Consider the following 20,768-nt stretch of genomic DNA (forward strand, 5'->3'; position numbering starts at 1 on the left):
TCTGGGCCCTCGGGGGGTGACTCAGGAGAGGAGGGGTCTGGGCCCTCGGGGGGTGACTCAGGAGAGGAGGGGTCTGGGACCTCAGGGGGTGACCTGGGAGAGGAGGGGTCTGGGCCCTCAGAGGCCGACGGTTGGGAAGCAGCATCCCCTGAGCCCGCCTGCTCTGCCAATTCTGCAGTGCCCACCCAGGCCACCCCCACTGATGCCAGCCGGGCTCTGGAGTCCACAGTTCAGTGCCTCGGCCCCACCCTTCTTCTCTGCCCACCCTGTTGCCCCTGGCCCTCTGGGGGGCAGATGATAGAAAAGCTGGGTCTGCAGAGACCTGGACCGGAGCCCTTCAGGAGGTTCTCAGGCTCTGGGCTCTCCCCTCTCTCCAGCTGAAGATGCCGAGGTCTGGAGGGCAGCCTGGGCCATGCAGCCTTGTTTGTGCACCTGCACGGAGGGCTTCACCTTTGCACCCCTGCCTCCCGAGGTCACCAGGGAAGCTCACATCTGCTGTCAGACCTAAAGATGCCAGAAGGAGGAGCTGCTGTGATCACGGTTGGGGCTGGGGGGGAGGAAAAGAAATGGCGGGGGGAAGCCGGTCCCTGCAGTCTGGCTGTGTGGCCATGGGAGGGGGGCTGCTCTCTGCTTCCCTTGGGCCTCCGTCCACACAGATGGACAGACCCCAGTGGCCAGCCCAGTGGCTGAGTGGGGGTGGGTGGGAGCCAAGGGCAGGGGACCCGGTTCCGGGCTGATCTTCCTCAGGGCCTGCTGGTTAATCTTCACCGTCCACATAGGGAGGAGGCAGTGTGTGGCTCAAGCAAACCACAGGCCTGAAGTGGGGCCCAAAGGTCACCAGCCTTCTTCCCAGAGCTGGGGGAGGGGAGAGGCCCGCTGGGCGGCCGTTTCCTGGTTCTCGTCTTACCAGGTATTAAGGCGGGAGGCACCTGTGAGGCCCTGATGAAACCTGATCGGGCGCCCCGCCCCACACAGGATTCCCTTTCACTCATCTCTTACCGGCAGGAAACGTCCGGCCCCACCACAGGGGGCCTTGGGAAAGGTGAATGGGCGCTTGGCTCGGCCCTGCCTGATAGTCAGGGGCAGAACCCGTTGCAAAGGGCAGGGCCGGCCTGGGCAGCTGGGAGCCGGGCACAGAACGTGCCATCAAGGCTCCCTCTCCTCCTGGAACTCCGGGCCACATGCCACTCGGCATCAGGGAAAAGTGGCTGTCCCTGGGGGATCCAGGATGGGGGGGGCCCCGGTCCAGGGCCAGCTGCTCCCTCGAGCGTGAGCAAGACGTCCGGCAGGGAGCCCAGCAGCCCCTTGGGGCCCGATGCCACCCGAGCCGAGTTCCCTGGGCAGGGACAAGCGCCACGGACGCTCCTATTTCCGTGCTTGGACCGTGCGGGAGACGGGCTCTCCCGAGATAGGAACACCCTGAGCCCCTCCGTCGGCGGGACGTAAAGCAATTTAATGTTTCCAGTCTTGTTTTTATTCCATGTAGCAAACATTCCCTTCCCTCCCCCGAATCGAGTGAGCAACGTCTACCCTTGGGGCCGAGTGCGAACCACGTGGATCTAGTGGGGGGGAGGGGGGAGGCTGCTTCCTCCTGGGGAGGGGTCCAGCAGCTCAGGCCAAAGCCATCCCAGAAGGGGAGATCACTCCAGGCCCGAGGAGAGCTTCAGATCTTGACCACCTGGGCCGCCGTGCACGGACTCTTCCTCTCACCCTTGGCAAGCTGCCTGCTGATGTACAGGCGCCCAAAGGTGCCCCCCACCTGGCCCTTGGTGAGGCGCCCGGGGTTCATGCAGACGCAGCCCAAGACATCCTGGAAAGGAAGGAGAACCCGTGGGCCGAAGCTCTGGGGGCTGAGGATGCCTTCTGGTGGCACGTCGGGGCAGGGGACCCCTCCGGGGCCTTGCACCCAGACCTTCCTGCTCTCCCCACTAACAGCGCCACGGAGTGGCAGGAAGAAACAGAGAAACCGAGGCTCCCCAAGGTCAAACAAGTCACAGAACTGGAGTCAGCCGCAGGTCCGTGGGTTCCAGACCCTGCCTCTTCCTGCGGGGCCAGCGGGGTGGAGATGCCACGGCTCCGTCCTACCCCCTCACACCAGGCGGCCTTCTGTGGCCCGGCCCCCCAGAGACGGCTCTTTCCCCTTGAAGAGGTCAGCAAGAACGCTGCTGGGAGGGTGTGTGCCTGTGCGCGTGCCTGGCGGGTGGGGGACACAAGGCCCGAGGGGCTGGCACTGCCCCCCCCCCCCCGTGCATTTCCACCGAACACCACGACCCCCACTGACCTTCACAAAGTATCTCAGGTCCGAGGGCGCGATGAGCACGTCCGGCGTGATGGGAAGCTGTGCGTAGGAGTAGAAATGCTCATAGTCAATGCTCATCTCTTCGAAGGGTGGGTAGAGGGGGTAGAAGCTGCAGAGACAGAGAAAGAAGATGGGCACACCGATGTCGGGGGCCGAGGCTCACAGAAGGGACGCCGGTGACAGCTGGGGAAACTGAGGCACACGGAGGCCACTGGTCCCCCCATCACAGACAGCTGGGATCAGAGCCCAGACTAAAGGTAACTGGGGGGGGGGGGGCAGGTCAGACGTCATGTGATGCTCTGTCCAGGTCCAAACCCAGGGCTCTCCTAACCCCCCAGCTCTCGCTCCTGCCGCCCCTCCCCATTCCCCAGGTTTGGGGGGCACAGTGCAGGCTCAGGAGGACCGTGAGTTCTGGTCGAAGCCCAGGCCCTCATGGAGTCACTGCACCCTCTAGCCGGGTGACGCTGGCAGCGGTTGGTCTCACCTCCTCTGGGTCAGGACGTGCTTGAGGATCCGGCTGAACCTGTCCGAGGCGCTGGACGAGCTGCAGAAGGAACATATTGGTGAGTGCCGGGCACGGGGCACATGCTGCCAACCTGGGTGACTGCGCTGGGAGGCTGCTTGAGTCGAGGGCAGTGCCTGCAGGCCCTTCATGGGTGGGGCCTTTGCAGGTGGCAGGATGCACGAGCCCCTCCTTCCGGAACCAAGGACCGACTTTTGGGAGGTCACGAAGACCCCGAAACAGAACTGGGCAAGCCCACTTCGACTCCCGTCCAGCGGCTGACCCGGCCAACGAGCACACGCCCGAGTGCTCAGCCCACGCCCGTTTGGAACATTCCTTCCCCTCGATGATGTGCCGAGGGCTGAGCTGCCAAATCCAAAGCCGGGACTTGGCCAGATGGGGTCTGTTCTCCCGGAGCTGCGCTGGAGCTGCGTGCTGTTCTAGGAAGAGAAGGCCCTGAGCCACGGAGCCTCCCCTCCCCCTCGAGCACATACAACAGCCAGAGAGGCCGGAAACCCCATGGAAATAAATCAGGTCGTTGTCATCCCCCCAACCTGGTCGGGCTCCAGCTCTGGATGCCGGAGAGAAAGGATGGGGGGGGGGGGGGGGAACAATCAGAAAACTAGTTAACTGGGGATCCCTGCCCCCAGTGAAGTCAGAAGGCAAAAGGGAAAGGACATCTTGGGGACGCAGGCGAGCACGTGGGCCAAGGGAAGTGGACGGGCCAATGAACGTGACCACGCCAGCTGGACGACGTCAAGGTGACCGATGGGCATGGGCCGATCGGCCTCAGCGGGGAACATGGCCATGAAGAAAGCGTCACTGGGCACTCCTCAGGTCATGGGGAGAGCGGGCTGGGAGCCCCCCATCTCTCTCACCTGCTGATTTCCTCTGCTCCCATGTGAAACAGCAGGTCTGTCGAGGTCAAGCCCAAAATCACTCCATTTATGGAGAGGATGCAGGGGTCAGACACAAAGTGCACGCGCTGGAGGGGGAAAGATGTCCCGAAGGTTGGCATGCTAAAGTGAGAGCAGCCCCCGGACCCACGAAAGGCTCTGAGACCTCCTACTGGGCTAGGGGTCACCGAGGAAGGGAGCCCAGGAACGCACTGGTGTGCTAAAAGTGGATCTCTCTCTAAACCTCCAACCTCCCCCAGCAGACAGCCTCTGCACAGAGCCGGTCTTGGGGGACGCCAGAGGGTCTTACTGAATCCAAGCCTGAGTCAAAACTCCCCTCTCTGCTCCCCCCACCTTTCCTTGAAGACCCCTTGGCTCTTGAAGGCCATCCCACTTGTGGGTGCCTCAGGGCTGCCCCGTCCCTCCTGGCTTCTGAAAATGGCCATCCCGCTTTCCTGGAGCCTTCTGTGACCGCCCCTCCTGTGGGCACTCCAGGAGGCTGCTGGGCAGACCACGGCCTGCCCCCTTTCATTGAGCCCAAGATCCTGCCTCGGGCCTCAGACCCACAGTGAGCTCGCTTCCCGCTCAGGGCTCCGGGTCCTTCCTCCTGCCTGAGCCGGGCCTTTCCATCTCAGACGCACCAAGGGTTTCCTAAGCCTCCGATACAAGGGTTTACATTGGCCCAGCTCCGTGTAGGGGGTGTCTGGTACCTCTTTGTCCTCCTTGAGCTCCAAGCAGCTGAAGGGTGGCTGGGGGTACACGGGCCGATGGTTCACGTCTCGCAGGGACGGGACGAACACCAGGTGGGTGCCTGAGCTGCACGGCAGGGAACAGAGATATGGCCTGGTTAGGACAGGAGACGGATAAACACAAGGGGAAGCCTCAGGGAAGTCTTAGGGAGGCAGCCCCGCGGAGCCTGGGGAAGGAACCCTGATGGGGGCCAGACCTCTGCAGACGCACCCAGGGCCCAAGCCTGCTTTGCCGGACTGGGTTTGCTGAGAGGGTTTTGGGGGCAGATTGTGAATGGGGGTGCACGTGCCGTGAGCTGACTGTGAGCCTCCTCTTCTGTCCTCAGTTTATGAGCCAGAGCGGCCGCTCGAGGCTCTCTCAGGGCAAACATGAGCCTCCAAAGTGTCGGGGAGGCCGGGGCCTGGTCTGCAGGCCTGGGTGCTGGGCTCCTCCGAGCCAGACTCCAGCTCTCATTCTTAGCAACTGGGTCGTTCTAAGTCCTTTTCGGTTCTGGGAAGTGACGGTCCTCAGACAACCCAAGACGCCACATCCAGCCTAACGTTCTATAGCACGCCCACCCTGGGAGGCACAGGGGTGATTCTCCCTCTCTGCTAGAGAAAGGTTTGAGGGAGGGGCCTGGGGGTGAAGGGCCAGGAACCCACAAGTTCTCACTCCACCAGAGACGAGACTCAGCTAATCCGGCTTTGGTGTTAAATTGGTCCATTTGGCATCTGTCTTAGTAAAGTGGCACAAGGGCTTCCCACTGCTCCCTGGGAAAATCAGGCAGGACCCCCCCCCCCCCCCCAGGACATGGACCATTAAGCCAAACAGTGGGTCATAACTAGCAGGTAACGAAGATGCATTCTCAAGGGTGGATGAGAGCCCCTCCCTCCAGCGGGAGACCTCAACCCCCAAAGGGAGCCACTTCCTACGAGGCCCCACGTCCTGCTTCAGAGCTACAGCAGCGAAGGACTCGAAGGATGGACTTTTTAGAGGAAAGAACGCCAAACCCTCCGCCTTCCACTGTTTGCCTTCCCTGGCCATATAAAAGCAGAGAGGAAGAAACAAGAGACCAGGAAGCCTGTTTCCGTGGTTTCCATGAGCTATCTGTGGTAGAGAAAGGGCTGTTGGGAAGGCAGTGGAGGTCATGTTGGGGCTCACAGTAAGTCTTTTCACCCACAGCTCATTTTTCCCTCCCTATGAATCCTAGAGGACAGTGTCCTGTAAACAGTAGGTACTCAATAAATGCCACTGACTGGAGCACCAGGCACTGCTCTGCATATTCTAGGGAATGACTTGGGGGAAATCAGACATTTGATGAGCCACCTCCCTGGCCATGGCGGTGTCCCCGGGGGTTTTTGGACCACAGCTCTCGAGCCTGAAGGCTCCCATCAGTGAAGGTCACAGAGCTGGCTTCTGTGAGCACTGCTGGGAGGCGGGCCCCGGGCCCTTCTGCGCCCTGTTCCCAGGGGGTGGCTGTGCGGTGCCCGGCCTCCCCAGAGGCCTTCACAGAGCTTTTGTTAAGAGGAAACAGCCTGGCTGCCGGTGGTTACAACCCAGCTGGAGGGGGAGGGACTGGCAAGAAAATGCCAGCTATGCTCCGGGATTGCCCAATTTCACACCTCACGGCGGGAGGTTCCCACAGCCTCTCCCTCAGCTCCCCGGTGTGGGAACCGGGGCACCCTGGGCAGCACCCCTTCTTCTCCCAAGGGAAGTGGAGGGACATCTGACCACCAAGGAAAAGCCAGGGAATTTGGGAGGCCCCCTACCCCCGTCTCTGGCAGCAGCAGAAAGTGCCTGGTGGTGCCGAGTACGGCCCCTGGGGAACAATGTGGGCTCTGTTCTTTGTCCCGCTGCTCCCGGTACCACGGGGTGGAGGGAGGCCAGAACCAACCCCTCCCATGTGGGGATCTCGCCATGCTCCGGGCCCTGCTGACCCTTGGGAAGGCCCCAGGGAAGCCAGGACCAACACCTGCCGTGGCAGCCGAGGGGCCTGCACCCATGACCTGCTTGTGCTGCTATCCATGCCGGGGGCCCGGGCAAGGACTGCTGTGGGGAGCCCAGCCGGCCCGGGCTCCTCCTGCCCCTCTAGGAAGCTTCTCACTCGTCACACCCGGGGATCAGTTCCCTTGGCGGGCAAAGACTGTGCCTCCGGTGCCTCTGTGGTTCTGACTGGCTTTTTCAAAGCCCGTTTCAGGAGCAAAGCTCTCTGCTCTCAGACATAGTGGGGGAGCCCCCCGAGGGAGGCCGTCCCTGTGCCCCTGACCCCCGAGAAGACCTGCTTCTTGAATGACTTTATCCCCAAAGCAGAACTGTGCTGTCTCCTCTGCATCTGCTCTGGCCCCTCCACTGGCTTGCGCCAAGAGCTCAGAAACTCTAATTTGGTTCTGTTAGGGGCTGCCCCCCTACCGCCTCCCCCCCACAGACTAACAGCAAGGGCGAGAGGCAGGCCCCGGAGGACGTGGCAGGGTGGGCCAGCCCCAGGCCAGCTTACTGGGCCCGCTCCGACGTTCCTCCTGCTGGTGAGCACCCAGAGGAGAAAGGGCGGGGGTTGGGCTGGGGAGAGAGGGCTGGCCTCTTGCTCTGAAGTTTCTCCTGGGGAGGAGGACTCTTCCCAAGGCACCAGACGCTTGGAACTTGAAGGCCCAGCTCCCCTCACTCTGCTGAGCAATCCCCCCCGCTCACAGATATAGGAAAGCCCCAGGGAGGCGGAAGTTCCCACGGGTGCTGCTACCTGGCACGCCCCCATCCTCACCTTCTCGTCCCTTCGATAATCGTCCTCAGACAATGTTTGAACACATCTTCAAATGAGGGGGTCAGCTGACAGTTCTGCAAGAAAGGAAAGCGGCCGTCTGAACGCGGAGGCCGCGGCCCCTCGCTGCACGGAGCCAGCATTTCAAAACCAAGATGGTGCTGGGGGGGAGTGGGAGAGGCCAGAAAGCGCTTTGGGCCCCTGGGAGAGACCCGGCCCCAGCCCTCTAAGCTGGCCACAGCAGGGACATGGATCTTACAGGGAAGGGGAAGCCAAGGCCCGGATGCCTCCGGAGGGGCCACCTTGCTGGGGGGGCTCGCTGGGGTCTCCTGGCACAGAGGGCCCCTGGGTCCCCACTGGGCCTAGGCCATTCTCAAGCAGCCGACACTCCTTGGCAGACAAGGAGGCCCGAGTACTTCCTCACATGAGTTTCTTACCTCAACTTGTTCATGCTTAGCGTCCAGGAAAGGTCCCAGCTGCAACAGAGAAACAAAAGCATGAGGGAGCAGGTTAAAGAAGGGGCCAAGAACAAGAGGGGCCCTGGCCGGGAGGGCCTCCTAAGCCTGCAGCTGGCTGGCAAGTGGTCAATTTGCCCTGCCTTTGCGAGGGGTGCTCGGGCATGGGGGACCGCTGTCAGACACCTGCCTTCACTCACTTCTGTGTGATGCTGGGGGGGGGAGGAATCACTGCTCTCTTGGGCCGGAGGCAGAGAGCCGGATCGGGGCACCAGGGCCCAGGAAGCAGCCCCCAGAGGACTCAGGCTACGCGGCTGCCAGGGCCTTACCAGGATGCACACGTCCGGCTGGTCTCTGCTGATGACACTGATCAGGTCCATCATGGGGTCGTAAGTGATGCTGTCAGACGTGGTGTAAGGCCCGCAGGCCACCAAGAGCATCCGCTGGTCCAAACCTGGAGGGAGGGAGAGCGTGAATCAAGAGGCTCTGTCCATGTGGCCGGCTCCACCGTGCTCCTCGCAGAGAGGAGCCGAGCTCTGCCGGAAGCTTCCCCCAAGGTTCTCGGGCAGGGTCTGCCCCTCTGCTGGGTCCTGCAGGGCCCCAATCCCCGAATTTGACCTCCCCAGGGGAGCATGAGGTGCCCTCCCCCAGAGTCTCACTTTGCTTGCAAAGATCCCCATTTCTATCCAGAGTCTGGACTTCAATCCGTCCAGATCATGGCATTCTGAGAAATTTCATCCCCCAGGGCTGATTACAGCCCTTTGGCACCGTGCTTCCCTGGCCAGCGGGCCGGGCCCACAGCAGAACATCCTTGCTCCGCTCTGGCTCTGCCCTCCTTCAGAAGTCTCTGGCTGTGATTCCCACCGATCCTCCAAGATATATCAGGCCTGGGCTCATGGCCCTCCTGTCACTCCCGGGGGCTGCGTGTGACTGGTCCCGGCTCCCTCTGCCATGGAGGTCATGCTGCCCCCCTCCTGGACCCGGCCTGCAAAAGCGAGCCTGGCATTTCAAGTCCAAACTCACCCCCATCCTCTTCTGTGGGCTGGTAGAAAGGAAGAGGCGCTCCCTTAAAAACAAGAAAAAGACGGGGGTCACGGCTCCATTTCCTTCATTTGGACCGAGGGGCCCCAGGCTGAGGGCCTCCCTCTGGAAGCTTTCGAAGCACCCGACACGTGCTGCCCGTGACAGGTGCTTGGGCATGCTCCCTGCCACCCCAGGCCGGTGTCTGGCCCCTGAGGGCTGCCCACGGTCACCAGCCATGGCCTTCAGGGCCTGGGAAGCAAGTGAAGAGGTGCATGGTGGGCTCCGGAGACCAGGTGAGACCAGCCTGTGACCCCCAGGAGGAGAGGCCGGGGGGAGGGGCTCATTACCTCATAGAGTTTGGTGGCAATGAACTTCTTCCCCGTTGTGTTGGTTCCCTCCATGACGACGATCTGAAACACAAGGAGCAGACCCCGTGACCACGGGAGGCAAGAAAGGGTCGATGGCAGAGCAGGCTCCTCCGAAGGAAGCTCCCAAGCACTCCCCTCGGCCTCTCCGCAGCATTCAGAACAGCCTTGGGGCACATGTGCCATGCAACTGGAGCCATCTCTCAGGCTAGGGGAGCTTCTGGAAGGACCCCCCTCCCTCCCCCCACTGGTGCCAAACTCTGAGAGGCTGCCCTGATCCCGTATCCCATCTGGCCAGGCCGGGTGCCTCACCTGGCCAGGAAACAGAGAATATTCCTTGAGCTCGGAGAGATCCACCGGGATCTGTACCCCCAGGGAGTGCTCCCGGTCTCCTTCCAGAATCACCGACTTGGAGTTCAATTTCCCATTGCTGTCACAACCAATCTGTCCCAGCAAAGTGATCGGCTCCTAGGGGAGAGGTGACAGTGGGTCAGTGGCGGCCGGAGACAGGGACTCCCCGGTCCTTCAGAGCCGCGCAGGGGAACGAGCAAACAGGACCTCGGCCCCTTACCCCGTCCTGCCCCAGGTGAATCCCTGGGCTCACCTCAGAGCTCAGAAATGCCCAAGGTCAGAGGTGAATCTGGGCAGCCAAGGCCCCCTTAGTGTATTCACACGCCAGGAAAGCATTGGCAGCGACCCAGGGCAGCAGCTGCGAGGGCCCCATTCCCCGATGCCCGCTACAGGCCCTGGCACTCGGCCCTCCAAACCTCCGGACACCGGGCACGTTCACCCCGGCTTCCCTTGGCAGAGGGTGTGGCTCGCCAGTCCAGACATGTTCAAGAACCGACCCCCAATGGGAAGCCACCAAGCGTGTCTGGCCATGCGGGCTCAAGGGGAGCGTGTGGAGGGAGGGGCAGATGCTCAGCACTGCGCTCGCTCACCTGGGCCGGCACCGAAATGGGGCTAAAGGCCTCAATCTTGTGAAGCTCCTTCAGTTCATAGCCGAGTTCCTCGATCCTGCAGGTGAGAACTGAAGCCGACAGGATCAAAGATGTGACAGGCCGGGAAGGAGCCCTCTCCAAGGTACTCTGGGAGCTCGGTGATGCCCAAGTCCCGGCTCTGGGGATCCTCTGGGCGGCCACAACCCCCAGGACTCATCCCGGAGAACCTCTCCCCTGCCCCCATCACGCCAACGGAAGTGGCTGAATAAGGACACCCACACTTTCAGCTTCTCCCCAGCCCCCACACTCATTACTAGAGACCGGCCGGATCTGCCTCCTGAGCTTCAGCCTCCCAACAGGGACATCTCCCCCAAGAACCGCCAGGGGAAGGCAGGAGCCCTCAGAGCCTCGCCATGTCCCAATGGAGCTGAGGATAAGGGATTTACTCGGAGCAAAGCCACGAGCCCAGGTCCTTCTGATTCCTGGAAGGGGTGTCTGGGGGATAGGGAGGGGCGTGACTGGCTTAGGTCTTGGCCCTGGACACACAGGTCACCCCCGCCATGGGATGATGTTCACAAAGGCTGTTCCAGGCTTTCACTCAACCCCCGGTGGCCCCTCTAAGTCCTGCCAGGGCTATCACTGGGGGTGGGGTGGGCGGGGGTGGATCACCTTCTCGGATGTCTGTGAACTTCTGGAACATGGACTTGTAGTTCCCAGTGAGGGCTCTGGCGGCGTCCAAGACCTTCACGCTGAGGGGGCTGCTGCCTCCTTTCCCGGACCATGACATTCCCTGTGTGGAGCCAAAGGAGGCCACCACCTCCCCTCGGCTGCTTCGGGAGCTGTACTTCTGCGAGGGCGTGACGCTGGGTGGGACAAAACAGGCCTTCCATTGGGCGCCAGCTTTGCCATGCAGAGGCACTACCACCCGGACTGCCAGATTCTACTGGCGCCAGGTTGGCAGCACCACGTCCTGCTGAGAGTGACCGCTTGTGCCCGTCCCCCAGCACTGCTCCGCTCCTGGCTCCCTATCCCCCATCCGAGCCAAGCTCTCATCAGCCAGTCCAGCCCCAGTGAGGAGAGCTTAGGCATTTATGGTCTGGTCTGACCCTCCGAGCCAGCTCTCTCAGCCAGAGTGGGGCCGCCCTGCCCTACCCTGGAGCTGAGCCACCCCAAAGGGCCTGGGACCACTGCTGACAATGGGGGTGACAGGGGGATGGAGCAGGAGGGGCCCTGGGGACACCAGCCCCTCCTCACACTGTGTCCCTCAATCACTTCCCTTTTCCGGAGATGTGTTTCCTCTTAGAACAATGACAGTGTAGAAGCTGCTAGGTCAGAGAAAACGCACAGAGGGGGAAGAACCATGAACCCAAGTCCTATTTAAACCACTGGCCTGACTGGTGAGCTCCCAGCTTTGCTCCCTCCTCCTATAGGGCCCATCCCCCTTGCGGATCTTCTCCCTAAGAACTGTTAAGCAGCCTTTCCTTCTGTGACATCCATGGCGCCCACCCACAGGCTTCCCAGGGCTCACCCACGGCCCTTATTCCTTCCTCCTGGTGCCCTAACAATAAGATGAATTGCCCATCCATCCTATGGAAGCTGGCATGGGGCTGTAAGTCGGTTCCGGCCATTGCCGGGTCCTCCCACTGCACCTAGGCTGGTATCCCCTGGAGGCCCTTCTTCTCCAGACGCTCTGGACCCACGCGGGGTCCCGGCACCCAGCGACATCTTCCCAGTCCAAGGCACAAGGCTCATCTTGACAACTACCTTAGTTTTGCCCGCACTCCAGAGCCATATTCTCTATGTGAAAAGGATTTTAAAGAGGGAGAAAAGTTCATCAAAACTAACAAAGCTGAATCCGAGTCCTTTTCGGAGCCAAGCCTGGACATCATAATCACAATGTTTAGCTAAAGAAAAACAAAACAAGGCAACTCTTTGGGCTGTTGAATCCCAAGCTTCAAATCCCACTGTGTTTTTCACTCCTGGAGCATGACTGGGGATTACGGAAAAGCTACAAGTTTCCGAGCCTGTGTGTGCGGACAACGGGGAGAAGAGTAAGCAGAATACAGCTTTCCCATCATCCATAGGGAGAAGCACCAAATTATTCGTGGCTCACAGGTAATCAGGCAGTCAGCGGGCTCAGGGGATAGAGCTGAAGGACCTCAGAAGGACCTGAGCACAAATCTGGCCTCAGACACAGACTAGCTATAAGACCCTGAGCAGGTCACTTCACCCTGTCTTCCTCAGTTTCCTTATCTGTACAATGAGCTGGAGAAGGAAATTCTCTCTGCCAAGAAAACTCCATAAGTAATACTAGGATGTGACAGTTCATGGGATCATCAAGAATTGGACGTAGTCCAACAACAAAGCAGACTCTTACTGAAAGGTTATAGTTAAGACTACAAAGCGCCACCAGACCCCAGGTCTGCCATGTTATGAAGCAAGGACACCACACGATTCTCTGGCCACGTCCACCGTGAACAGAAGCGAGACTGTCTACAAGAATCTATATAAACTGCCAACAGCTCCGGCCTCTGGAACCACAGATGCTGTTTGGCCTTCAGAGCCTTTATCACCTCCTCGCTTTCAGCTTCCTCACACCTCACCCCCTGACCCATCCGGCTTCCCAGCCGTTCTACAAACAAGACCCTCCACCTCTTCACTCCATGCATTTTCTGCAGCCCTTCCCCAGGCCTGGATCATTCTACTTCCTGTTTTGACTTCCGATTTCCCCAGCTTCCACAGGAATCCTTTCTCTCTCCTTACTTCCAGTACCTTCCCGGGCTAATTACTTCTTACTGAGCCTGTATGCAGCCTGTTTTGTCTGCTTGTCTGTCATTCCCCTCCCCCCATTAGATTTTATGCTCTCTGAGGGCAGGACCTATCTTTTTAGCTTTCTTTGAAGCCAGTGCCTGGCATAGAGCAGATGCTTAATCAGTGCTTTGTTCTAGGAATCAGAGGCCAGCCACAAAGGGAGGCTGATTTCTAAGTGCTCCACAGGAAGTGTCCCATGAGTGGAGTGACCTGGCTCTCCGCGCCTTGGCCGGTACAGGACAGAGAGCTAGGAGTGGCCTCCCAAGGTTGGGGAAACGGCTTGTTTGGGGCAGCCAGTGGCGGAGTTGGGAGTGGAAGCCTGGTCCTTGGACCCCCGACCCAGGAAGCATCCGGGATGCTCTTCCACACCGGGCAACTATTAGTGACAGAGCTCCTCACTTCGGCCTTTGTGGCCGAGCACGATGATCTCATCATCAGCCAGCCTGGAGCTATCATGGCCAGGAAATGTCCCAGCTTCGAGTAATTTGAGTGAGGGATGAGAAGTAGGTTACATAACATTATAGGTGCTGATTAGATTCCTTTAAAAACATATAAAAGCAACAGCTCCCAACCCTTTGGCCATTTTTGAAAATAGCCAACCAGAGAAGCAGGTTAAATCCTATTGGAACCAGCTGCCAGGTCACTATCAGCAGCTCCTTATCTTGGAAGAAAGCCCTTGAAAACTGGGTGGGAACCAAATTTCTTCAATGACTGTAGGTTACAGTAATTTTCCACACAGAAAGGAAGAGCCAAGAGGGTGCCGTTTGAGCAGAGGGGCAGGGCAGTCACGGCATGAAACGGGGTTTTTTGCACGGTCACTCATATTCCTGGAGTGACGGGGACGTCACAGAAGAGAATGTGATCTCCTACCTCGGAGAGAAGCTGGACGGAGAGAAGAGCAGGTGGGGACTTCGAGCTGCTGACACATTCCGCTTGGACTGGGGGGTCTCCGGGGTGCTGACGCTGCGCTTCTGGGAACCCTGGAATGAGATGCACATCAAGGGCCACGCTGCTGACCAAGTGCAAAGTCTCGAGAAGCCAAGAAAGGGAGAGTCTGCAAATGAACGAGGGACTGGGCTACCCAAACTAGCCCTTTTGGGGCAGCTGGTCCAAAACGAGGATGCAAACCCCCATTTTTAATGCACACGTACTAATACATAAACACACCCACTTAAAATTTCACTAAAAGCCCCGTTCTGATGGCTTACAATGGTCAGGAGACCCTAGGCCTTCGTAGGCTTCCTAAGTTTCTTCCTGAGTTACCATACTGTGACAATATAGGACAGGGATTGAGAATGTGTCTATAGGATAAAGGTCAGCTTAGTTAAGTTTGTAGCAGTCCAAGAGCAGGCTACCTTCTGGGGGATTAATTTTTGGTCACAGCAATCTCCGAAAACCACCTCTACAAGCAGGATCCACACCGATAGTCACAAACCCTGGAAGCCTCTCTCTCTTTTTTTTTGGTGAGCCAACTGAGGTTAAGTGGTCTGTGTAGGGTCACATAGCTAGTAAGTGTTAAGTGCCTGAGGCTGGATTTAAACTCAGGTGCTCCTGACTTCAGACTGGTGATCTGTCTACTGTGTCATCTATCCCTAAACCCTGGAAATCTCAAAAAAGGTACAAGACGGGAACATTTCTCCTGCTGACTCTTGGGTGACCAGGAGGCCTCCTTCTTCTCCCCCTATCTCTGGCCTTCCATCAGTTTTTTGGCATAAGCTATCTTGACCTGACAAGAGTTTTCTGAGATGGGCGGGGCCCAAGTCCCCACTCCTTTTTAGTAGTTTATTTGTTCAATCTTTTTCGAATCAAAAAAAAGGAATGATTCCAGCAGTCATTGTCTGAACCCCTGTGTGGAGAGGAAGCGTGGGTCTTGCACCTTAGGTTCGCCTCTGAATTCGGTATTTTACTCTTAAATCGAGGGCCCGGAAAGAGCCTTGGTCTGTGAGGAAAACCTGCTGGAATGCTGAGAATCCACGTTCTCTAACTAAGTTTGCCAGACCGTAGACAAGAGGAAAAATGGGGCTCTGCTTTCCCTGGGGGAGGCCGGGGAATAACTTGGCTGAAAAGGAAGAATGATAAAAAATTTCTGCCTGCAACTGGAGCCAAAGCCAGAGGTGGAGATGGAAACAGGGGCAGAGGCTGTCCTTGGGCTCCTCCTAGAGGTTCATTAAAAAAGAACATCTCCAAATGTCTAAAATAACACTTTTTTTATTTCAAGATTAGTTTCTGGTTTCCCCAAATCAAGGGAGCAATAATGCCAGCACCTAGCAGCCTCCTGCTCCCTGTCAAGGCAGGTACTTTCCCTCCACTGATGCTCCCCAATTCCTTCTGTCGAGATCTCGTTCTCTCCCCTTAGACTGGAAGCTCACTGAGGGCATTGTATCCCTAGAACTCAGCACGGTGCTTGGTACACAGTAGGCACTTAATACATGCTTATTCACTAATGGATATAGGTATAATTTTATATGATGACCACAGTTTTAAATGACAAAAATCTTAAGGGATTAAAAACTCCCCGAACCAAAGCAAACCCTTTCTTTGGATTTTATCTTTTTTCTGCCCTTCTTTGATGGTGTATGAATGGACCCTACACCTTGAGGTGAAGAGGGACAAGGTCAAACTCACATTTACTTCCTCTCCCTGGACATGACCGCTAAAGAGAGCAGGCCCTCGGACTGTGGGGACTAGCGGGTTCGAATGACGAGCTTTTGGGAGAAGGGTCCACTCACCTTGGAGGGCGTTGCGTACGAGTTCAGGAGGGTCTCTTCTTTGGCTTCAACATCAATCCTGAAGGTCAAGAGTTACGGAAAATAACGGATCGATGGTGACCCCCAAGCCAAGCTCCCAGAGGCCGGGGCTCGGGACACGCTGTTGGAAAAGGATACAGCTCTTGAATGGACACGATGTCCCAGACTCCCGGGGGGCCACTGTCCTTCTTAGGGGCATTGTGTCGAGCCTTGGCTGTCCTTTTGATCAGAAACTGGGGAAGAAAGGAAGCGGTGATTCGGTGCTGGCCCAAGTTCCCGGGCACTAGTTCCCTTATGATAAATGAATATTAATAGCTAGGGAAGACAAGAACAGAGGGCCTGCCCTGGCAGAGCTGATAGTCCAAGAGGGGGATGAGGCACAGACAGACACAGGATGAATTTGGGCAGATTTCCTGGAGGGAAATCACGAGCCGTGGTGGGAAACGCTGGGGCTGAGAGACTTGAGATCGTCAAAATTTCCTCAAGTTTCTTTAGATTTCTGAATTTTTTAGACTGATGGAGGAAGAGGTGGGGGAGAGGGCCACAGACTCGTCTGGGAACGACTGTGATTGTCCCAGAAGAGGTGCTCGGGGGAGGCAGATGAGCCAACAAGAACCCCGAGACTTCAAATGGGGGAGACAAGGCCGCCACCATGGACGGGCACAATGTCAGAGCCTGGTTTTAATTGCTAAGTCTGAGGGATTACGGGCATTCTTGAGCAGGGCTAGAGATCCGTGTGCAGGCGTGGTGCTGTGGGCAAGGGCTGGTGACAGAAAAGGCCAAGGAGGGGCCCACGAAGGGGAGGAGCTAGCAAAGACAGGTGGGAGGGGATCAGAAGTCCAAGGAGAAAAGGGGATCCAATAGGGAAGGAAGTGAGCAGCGCCCACAGCCCGGGCCTGGGGGGGCCAGAGGGCACAACATCGGGGGAGTGGAAGCCAGGAAGGAACCAAGAAGTGACCAACTCTCCTCAAAGGGTTTGCCCAAGATCAAACAAAGGCCAGGCTGCAGGGGCTGAACAGAAGGGAGGAGAGGAAGGACGGGCATCTTCACAGCAGCGAAATGGAAGATGGGATGGCAGGGTGCGGGGAAGGCTGGGAGATGGGGGGAGCTGGGCCTTATCTGGAGACAAGGAGCCAGCCAAGAGGGACAGGCCCAGATGCGCGGGGGGAAGCAGAGAATACGCTGATGGGTGAGATCGGTCCAAGCTCAGAGCAGAGATTGCTGCTCCTTGCTGGCCAGAGGAAGTAGGAATGAGCAGGGGAGGCCGCCAAGGAATTGCCACCAGAAAGGGCATGTCAGCCGGCCATTCTGGCCACCGCCTGCCAGCCCAGGTGGGACCGAGGGGCTTTTTGGAGCAAACCAGTCTCTAGAAGAGTTAATGCTGCACATCAGACAAAATGACATTTGGGTCCTCTGGGGGCCGGGCAGCAAATGCCACTGATTTCATCTGAGGGAACCGACTTTAAAGTCTGCCTCCTGATTCTGGCCGGTGCCAGCCCACCTCCACAGGCATCCAGCAGAGGGCAGTGCCTCCGCTCTCATGTAGAGATCCGGCAGCTGTGTACCAATATGAAAAGTCGGCAGGTGTCAGAGATCAATTAGCCTGACTTCTTTGTTTTCAGAATGATCCTGTACAACGGCCGATCCATAACCGGACGGCATCGGGCTACAAGAAACAATGGCTACCATGGGCACAGAAGCCTGAAAAGACTCCCATAGACTGATGCAAAGCACAGCAGTGAACGCCAAGAAAACCCCAGGAGACAATGTTTCAGCAACAGAAATGGGGTGATACCCACAAGACAATTATTGGAAAATTACAAACACACAAGATGTCTCTACTTCTTTTAAGAGGGGATCCCTTCTCCTTCCTTCCTCTAAATTCTTTGTTAGGGGCCAGCTAGGTGGCCCAGTAGATAAAGTGGGGGTCTTAAGAGTTAGGTGGCCCAGAGTTCAAATCCAGCCTCAGACATTAGGCGTGCACTAGCTGTGTGATCTTAGGCAAGTCACTTAACCCCGATTATCTTACCAAAAAAAAAAAAAAAATCTTTGTAAATGATAGCTCTCTGGGAGAGGGGATCAGGAAGGATATAAGGGGAAATTTAAGTAATATGAAAACAACAAAAAAAAAAAATCAATACAATTTTATCTTGAAAACTTACGGGCTCTTCCCAAAGCTATCCTTGGAAAAAACCTTTGTTCACCAAAGGTGTGCTCAATATCTAACGTGACAGAAGTAGGGTTTCATGAGGAAGATGTAAACAATGTTCCAGCGTCTAATTTGTTCAGTGCCAAATTGTATAAAATAATTGGCTACAAAGGGGAAACATTAAAAGGTTTTTAAACATTAAAGGTTTGTGAAAACACAAAGCTGTTGGGCCCAGTGATTTCAGGGGTTTCTTTCGACAGGGTTACTTGTGTTTCGGGAAAGGCCGGGATGAAGCTGACTTCATTTTTGCCTCCCAACTGCTCCCACACTTTCAGCTCAGGAGGAAAAATCTGGCACAAATACCTGATCCCAGGGCAAGGCTTGGGGAGTGTTCCCGGAGGTTAAAAAAAAAAAAAAGCTGCCCCAGGTACAGGGAAGAAGGGCTCAGGCCCCGGGGACTTTGGTATAATTCCGGCCATGGGTAGATACCGGGCAATGGGAGAGGAACCAGGGGATGGTGGTCAGTGTGTGGGGGCAGGAAAAGAACCAGAAAGGGAGGGTGGAGGTGAGAGTCTTCCTGGGTATCAGATTCAGGTGGGACCAAGTGAAAGCCGAAGGCCCCAGGGATCGGGAAGGAGACCAGACAGAGGGACAGGCCACTGAGGAAGACGCAGCAGTGGGAGAGGGGGGAGGCGGTTGGCACTGCCAGTGCTTGAAAGTCTGCAAAATGCTTTTCCAACATCCTAATTGACCCTCACCCCAACTCCGCAGTGCCAGATTGTCATGCTCGTTGCACAGGAGAGGAGACGAGGCAGAGGGTCACACAGCCAGTGGGGGCTGGAGGTCTTGCCGACTCCTTAAGCTGCTAAAACGTGGCGGTCGCAGCCTGGCAGCTGAGGTTCTGTCAGGACTGGGCGTCAGTGCTGGCGAGGGCCCGGCCCCGCCGGGCTCTTACCTCATTTTCAAAGGAGTTGAGGTTCTCCAAGGTGAGATAGACTCTGCCGGTGTTGCTGCTAAAGGCCACCAGCTCGGCCACCAGCTGGTCCTCGGTCTGCCGGTACAGGGGACACAGCTCCATCACTGCAGGGACAGGGACGAGTGAGGGGCCGCCCCTGGCAGGAGGGGGCAGAGTCTCCTTCCTCCTTCTCCCTCCCCACGGACCAAACCTTTCTGGACAGTTACTCCCCGGCCGGCTCCACCACTCCCGCCATCCTAAGCCTCCCGTACTCCCCAGGGGGCCGCGGGGCTGGGCATCAGCGTCGGGCCAAGAACGAGGCGGGAGGTGCCGGGCTGTGGCCCCTTGGTGCTGGGCTGGAGGACTGCCTCGGTCCCTTGGGACCCCCTGCCTCTCCTCGGACGGGAGACAAGCCAACAGGCATTTAGTATGCGCCTTTTGTGTACCCCCTGTTACATGCTGGGGGGGTATAAAGAGGGTAAAAGTGACCCCACGTTACCCAGCTGGGGCTTCCTGTACAGCGAGCGCTTAAATGCTTCTTCCCTTCCCCCAGCGTGTGCTGGGGTACAAGCCTAAGAGACCCCTACTCTGCCAGGGGCTCAGCTCTGAGGGGGCGGGGCAGTCTCTCACACACGCGCGCGCACACACACACACACACACACGCGCGCGCGCGCGCACCCGCTGGCCCACACGGGAGCGCGCCCACACACAAGCGGTCCCGGGGAAGGGAGCAAGGGGGCGGGGCCCAGGGAGGGGGGCGGGGCCCAGGGGGGGGGGGGAGCTCCGGGCAAAGCCTCGGCGAGAGGAAGGGAGAGGGTGCAAGCCCGGGGCTGCCGGGCCCCCGCACTCACGCTTCTCGTAGGCCGCCTCCTCGCAGTCCAGGCCGAACATCTGCAGTTCGGCGGCCAGGCGCTCGGCCGACACGGCGCCGGCGCCCCCAGGCCCCATCCCACCCGCCGGCACCGGCACCAGCCCGAAACAGAGCCAGCCAGAGTTAGGAAGGAGAATTAAAAAAAACCCGCCAAAGTCCTCCGTGCGCAGGCGCTCTGCCCGCGAGCCTCCGGCCCGCCCCTTTTCCCCACTCCCGCGCGCGTGCGCACCGCCCACCGCCCTCCAGTTGGCGAGTCCCGCCGGGCGCAGGCGCGCTGGGAGCCGGCGGGAAGAGGGGGAACGCGCACGCGCAGGGCACTAGTCAGGGGTACGGGGCGGAGTCAAGAGGCGGCGCCTCGTCCCTCCCACTCCCTCCCTAACCCTGTAAAGGCCGGGCTCTGGAGGGAGGCGCTCTCCGTGGGTCCCCTCCTCCCCTTCCCCGGGATGGCCTCCGGCGTGTCCTGCCCAGCCCCTGTCGCAACCTGTCAGACTGGGAGCTCCTTGAGGGCGGGGCCAGTCCTGCCTTTCTGTGCATCGCCCGGTACCCGGCTCACAGAAGGCGCCTACTAAGTGCCGGCGAGTGTCTCCCCACGGGGGGGGGAGGGGGACATACAGACTCCTTTGGTAGCTACTGGAAGCCTTTGACCACGCGGCCCCAACTTGCCCCTCCCCCCCTTTTCATGCGCCAGCCCTTCCTCCCCGCTTCTTGCGGTTGCCCGGTACAGGGCCCCACGTCTACCCGTGCTGTGCGCAGCAGACACCGGGAGTGGTTGGCGGGCAGATTGTTAGCAAGGAAAGGGGCTTTATGTAGCGCCCTAAAAGTGAAAAGGAGAAAGCATAGAGGTGCGGTGGGGGATGGGAGGAGACACGTGGCCTGGGAGGGGGGAGGAGAAAGGTGCCGCAAGGCAGAGTGCCCGGCCAGTGAGTGCCACAGCCTGGCAGCTGGGCTGCCTCTACCCCCCTCCCCCTTCAGGTTAGGGCACCCGGGGCACTCCTGCCTAAGGCTGGCACTGCAGCGCTCCGCTTGACACAAAAGGAGAAGGTTCATAGCGGGACCTCCCAGAGGGAACCTTATCCTAGTTACAGAATAAAACAGCCCGCTGGCTACCAGGAGAAGCCCGGGGCCCCGAGCAAGAAAGCCTGCCCCAGTCAGGCATGAAACCGTCCCTGAGCATCCTGGACACAGGCAAAGAGGGAAGCCCCGAAGCACTTCACAAAGATTGTCCCACTGGAGCCTCAGCAAACTTTGAAGCGGGACGTTTAATAGCCTCCGT

The 20,768-nt window shown here is 58.4% G+C and overlaps 1 protein-coding gene and 1 long non-coding RNA gene across 4 annotated transcripts; one reads left to right on the forward strand and one right to left on the reverse strand.

Annotated features, from left to right (window-relative positions):
* Positions 1-1,451: 1,451 nt before the first annotated feature.
* On the reverse strand, positions 1,452-19,653 carry POLA2 (DNA polymerase alpha 2, accessory subunit). Of its 3 annotated transcripts, none has more exons than XM_031943331.1 (18): positions 19,476-19,653; positions 18,625-18,749; positions 15,659-15,753; positions 15,503-15,560; positions 13,644-13,753; positions 10,632-10,825; positions 9,963-10,051; positions 9,334-9,489; positions 9,004-9,066; positions 8,657-8,699; positions 7,963-8,087; positions 7,616-7,654; positions 7,182-7,255; positions 4,408-4,513; positions 3,680-3,786; positions 2,784-2,843; positions 2,282-2,408; positions 1,452-1,810 (listed from the first exon to the last, which is right to left on the reverse strand). In XM_031943331.1, exons 1-18 carry the CDS (start codon positions 19,570-19,572, stop codon positions 1,664-1,666), a joined length of 1,815 nt encoding a protein of 604 aa, XP_031799191.1. In that variant the 5' UTR covers positions 19,573-19,653; the 3' UTR covers positions 1,452-1,663. The 3 variants fall into 3 exon arrangements, with proteins under 3 accessions (XP_031799191.1, XP_031799189.1, XP_023362409.1); XM_031943329.1 differs by lacking the exon at positions 19,476-19,653 and adding an exon at positions 19,124-19,253 and having other exon boundaries at positions 2,784-3,236; XM_023506641.2 differs by lacking the exons at positions 18,625-18,749; positions 19,476-19,653 and adding an exon at positions 18,428-18,603 and having other exon boundaries at positions 2,784-3,236.
* Positions 2,404-3,058, forward strand: LOC116420027. The gene is made up of 3 exons (XR_004230356.1): positions 2,404-2,556; positions 2,754-2,862; positions 2,971-3,058. It is a non-coding gene; the product is annotated as an uncharacterized LOC116420027 (long non-coding RNA).
* Positions 19,654-20,768: the final 1,115 nt, after the last annotated feature.

The sequence above is a fragment of the Sarcophilus harrisii genome, chromosome 6 (genome assembly GCF_902635505.1).
Source record: "Sarcophilus harrisii chromosome 6, mSarHar1.11, whole genome shotgun sequence".
NCBI lineage: Eukaryota > Metazoa > Chordata > Mammalia > Dasyuromorphia > Dasyuridae > Sarcophilus > Sarcophilus harrisii.

Excerpts from the sequence above, each read along its gene's own strand:
- POLA2 (XM_031943329.1), bottom strand. The coding sequence starts at position 18,747 with ATGGAGCTGTGTCCCCTGTACCGGCAGACCGAGGACCAGCTGGTGGCC. Across the intron at positions 3,237-3,679 it reads GGAGCAGAGGAAATCAGCAG|CACGCAGCTCCAGCGCAGCT; the intron begins GTGAGAGAGATG and ends TTCCTAGAACAG. Across the intron at positions 1,811-2,281 it reads ACCTGAGATACTTTGTGAAG|GATGTCTTGGGCTGCGTCTG; the intron begins GTCAGTGGGGGT and ends CTTCCTTTCCAG.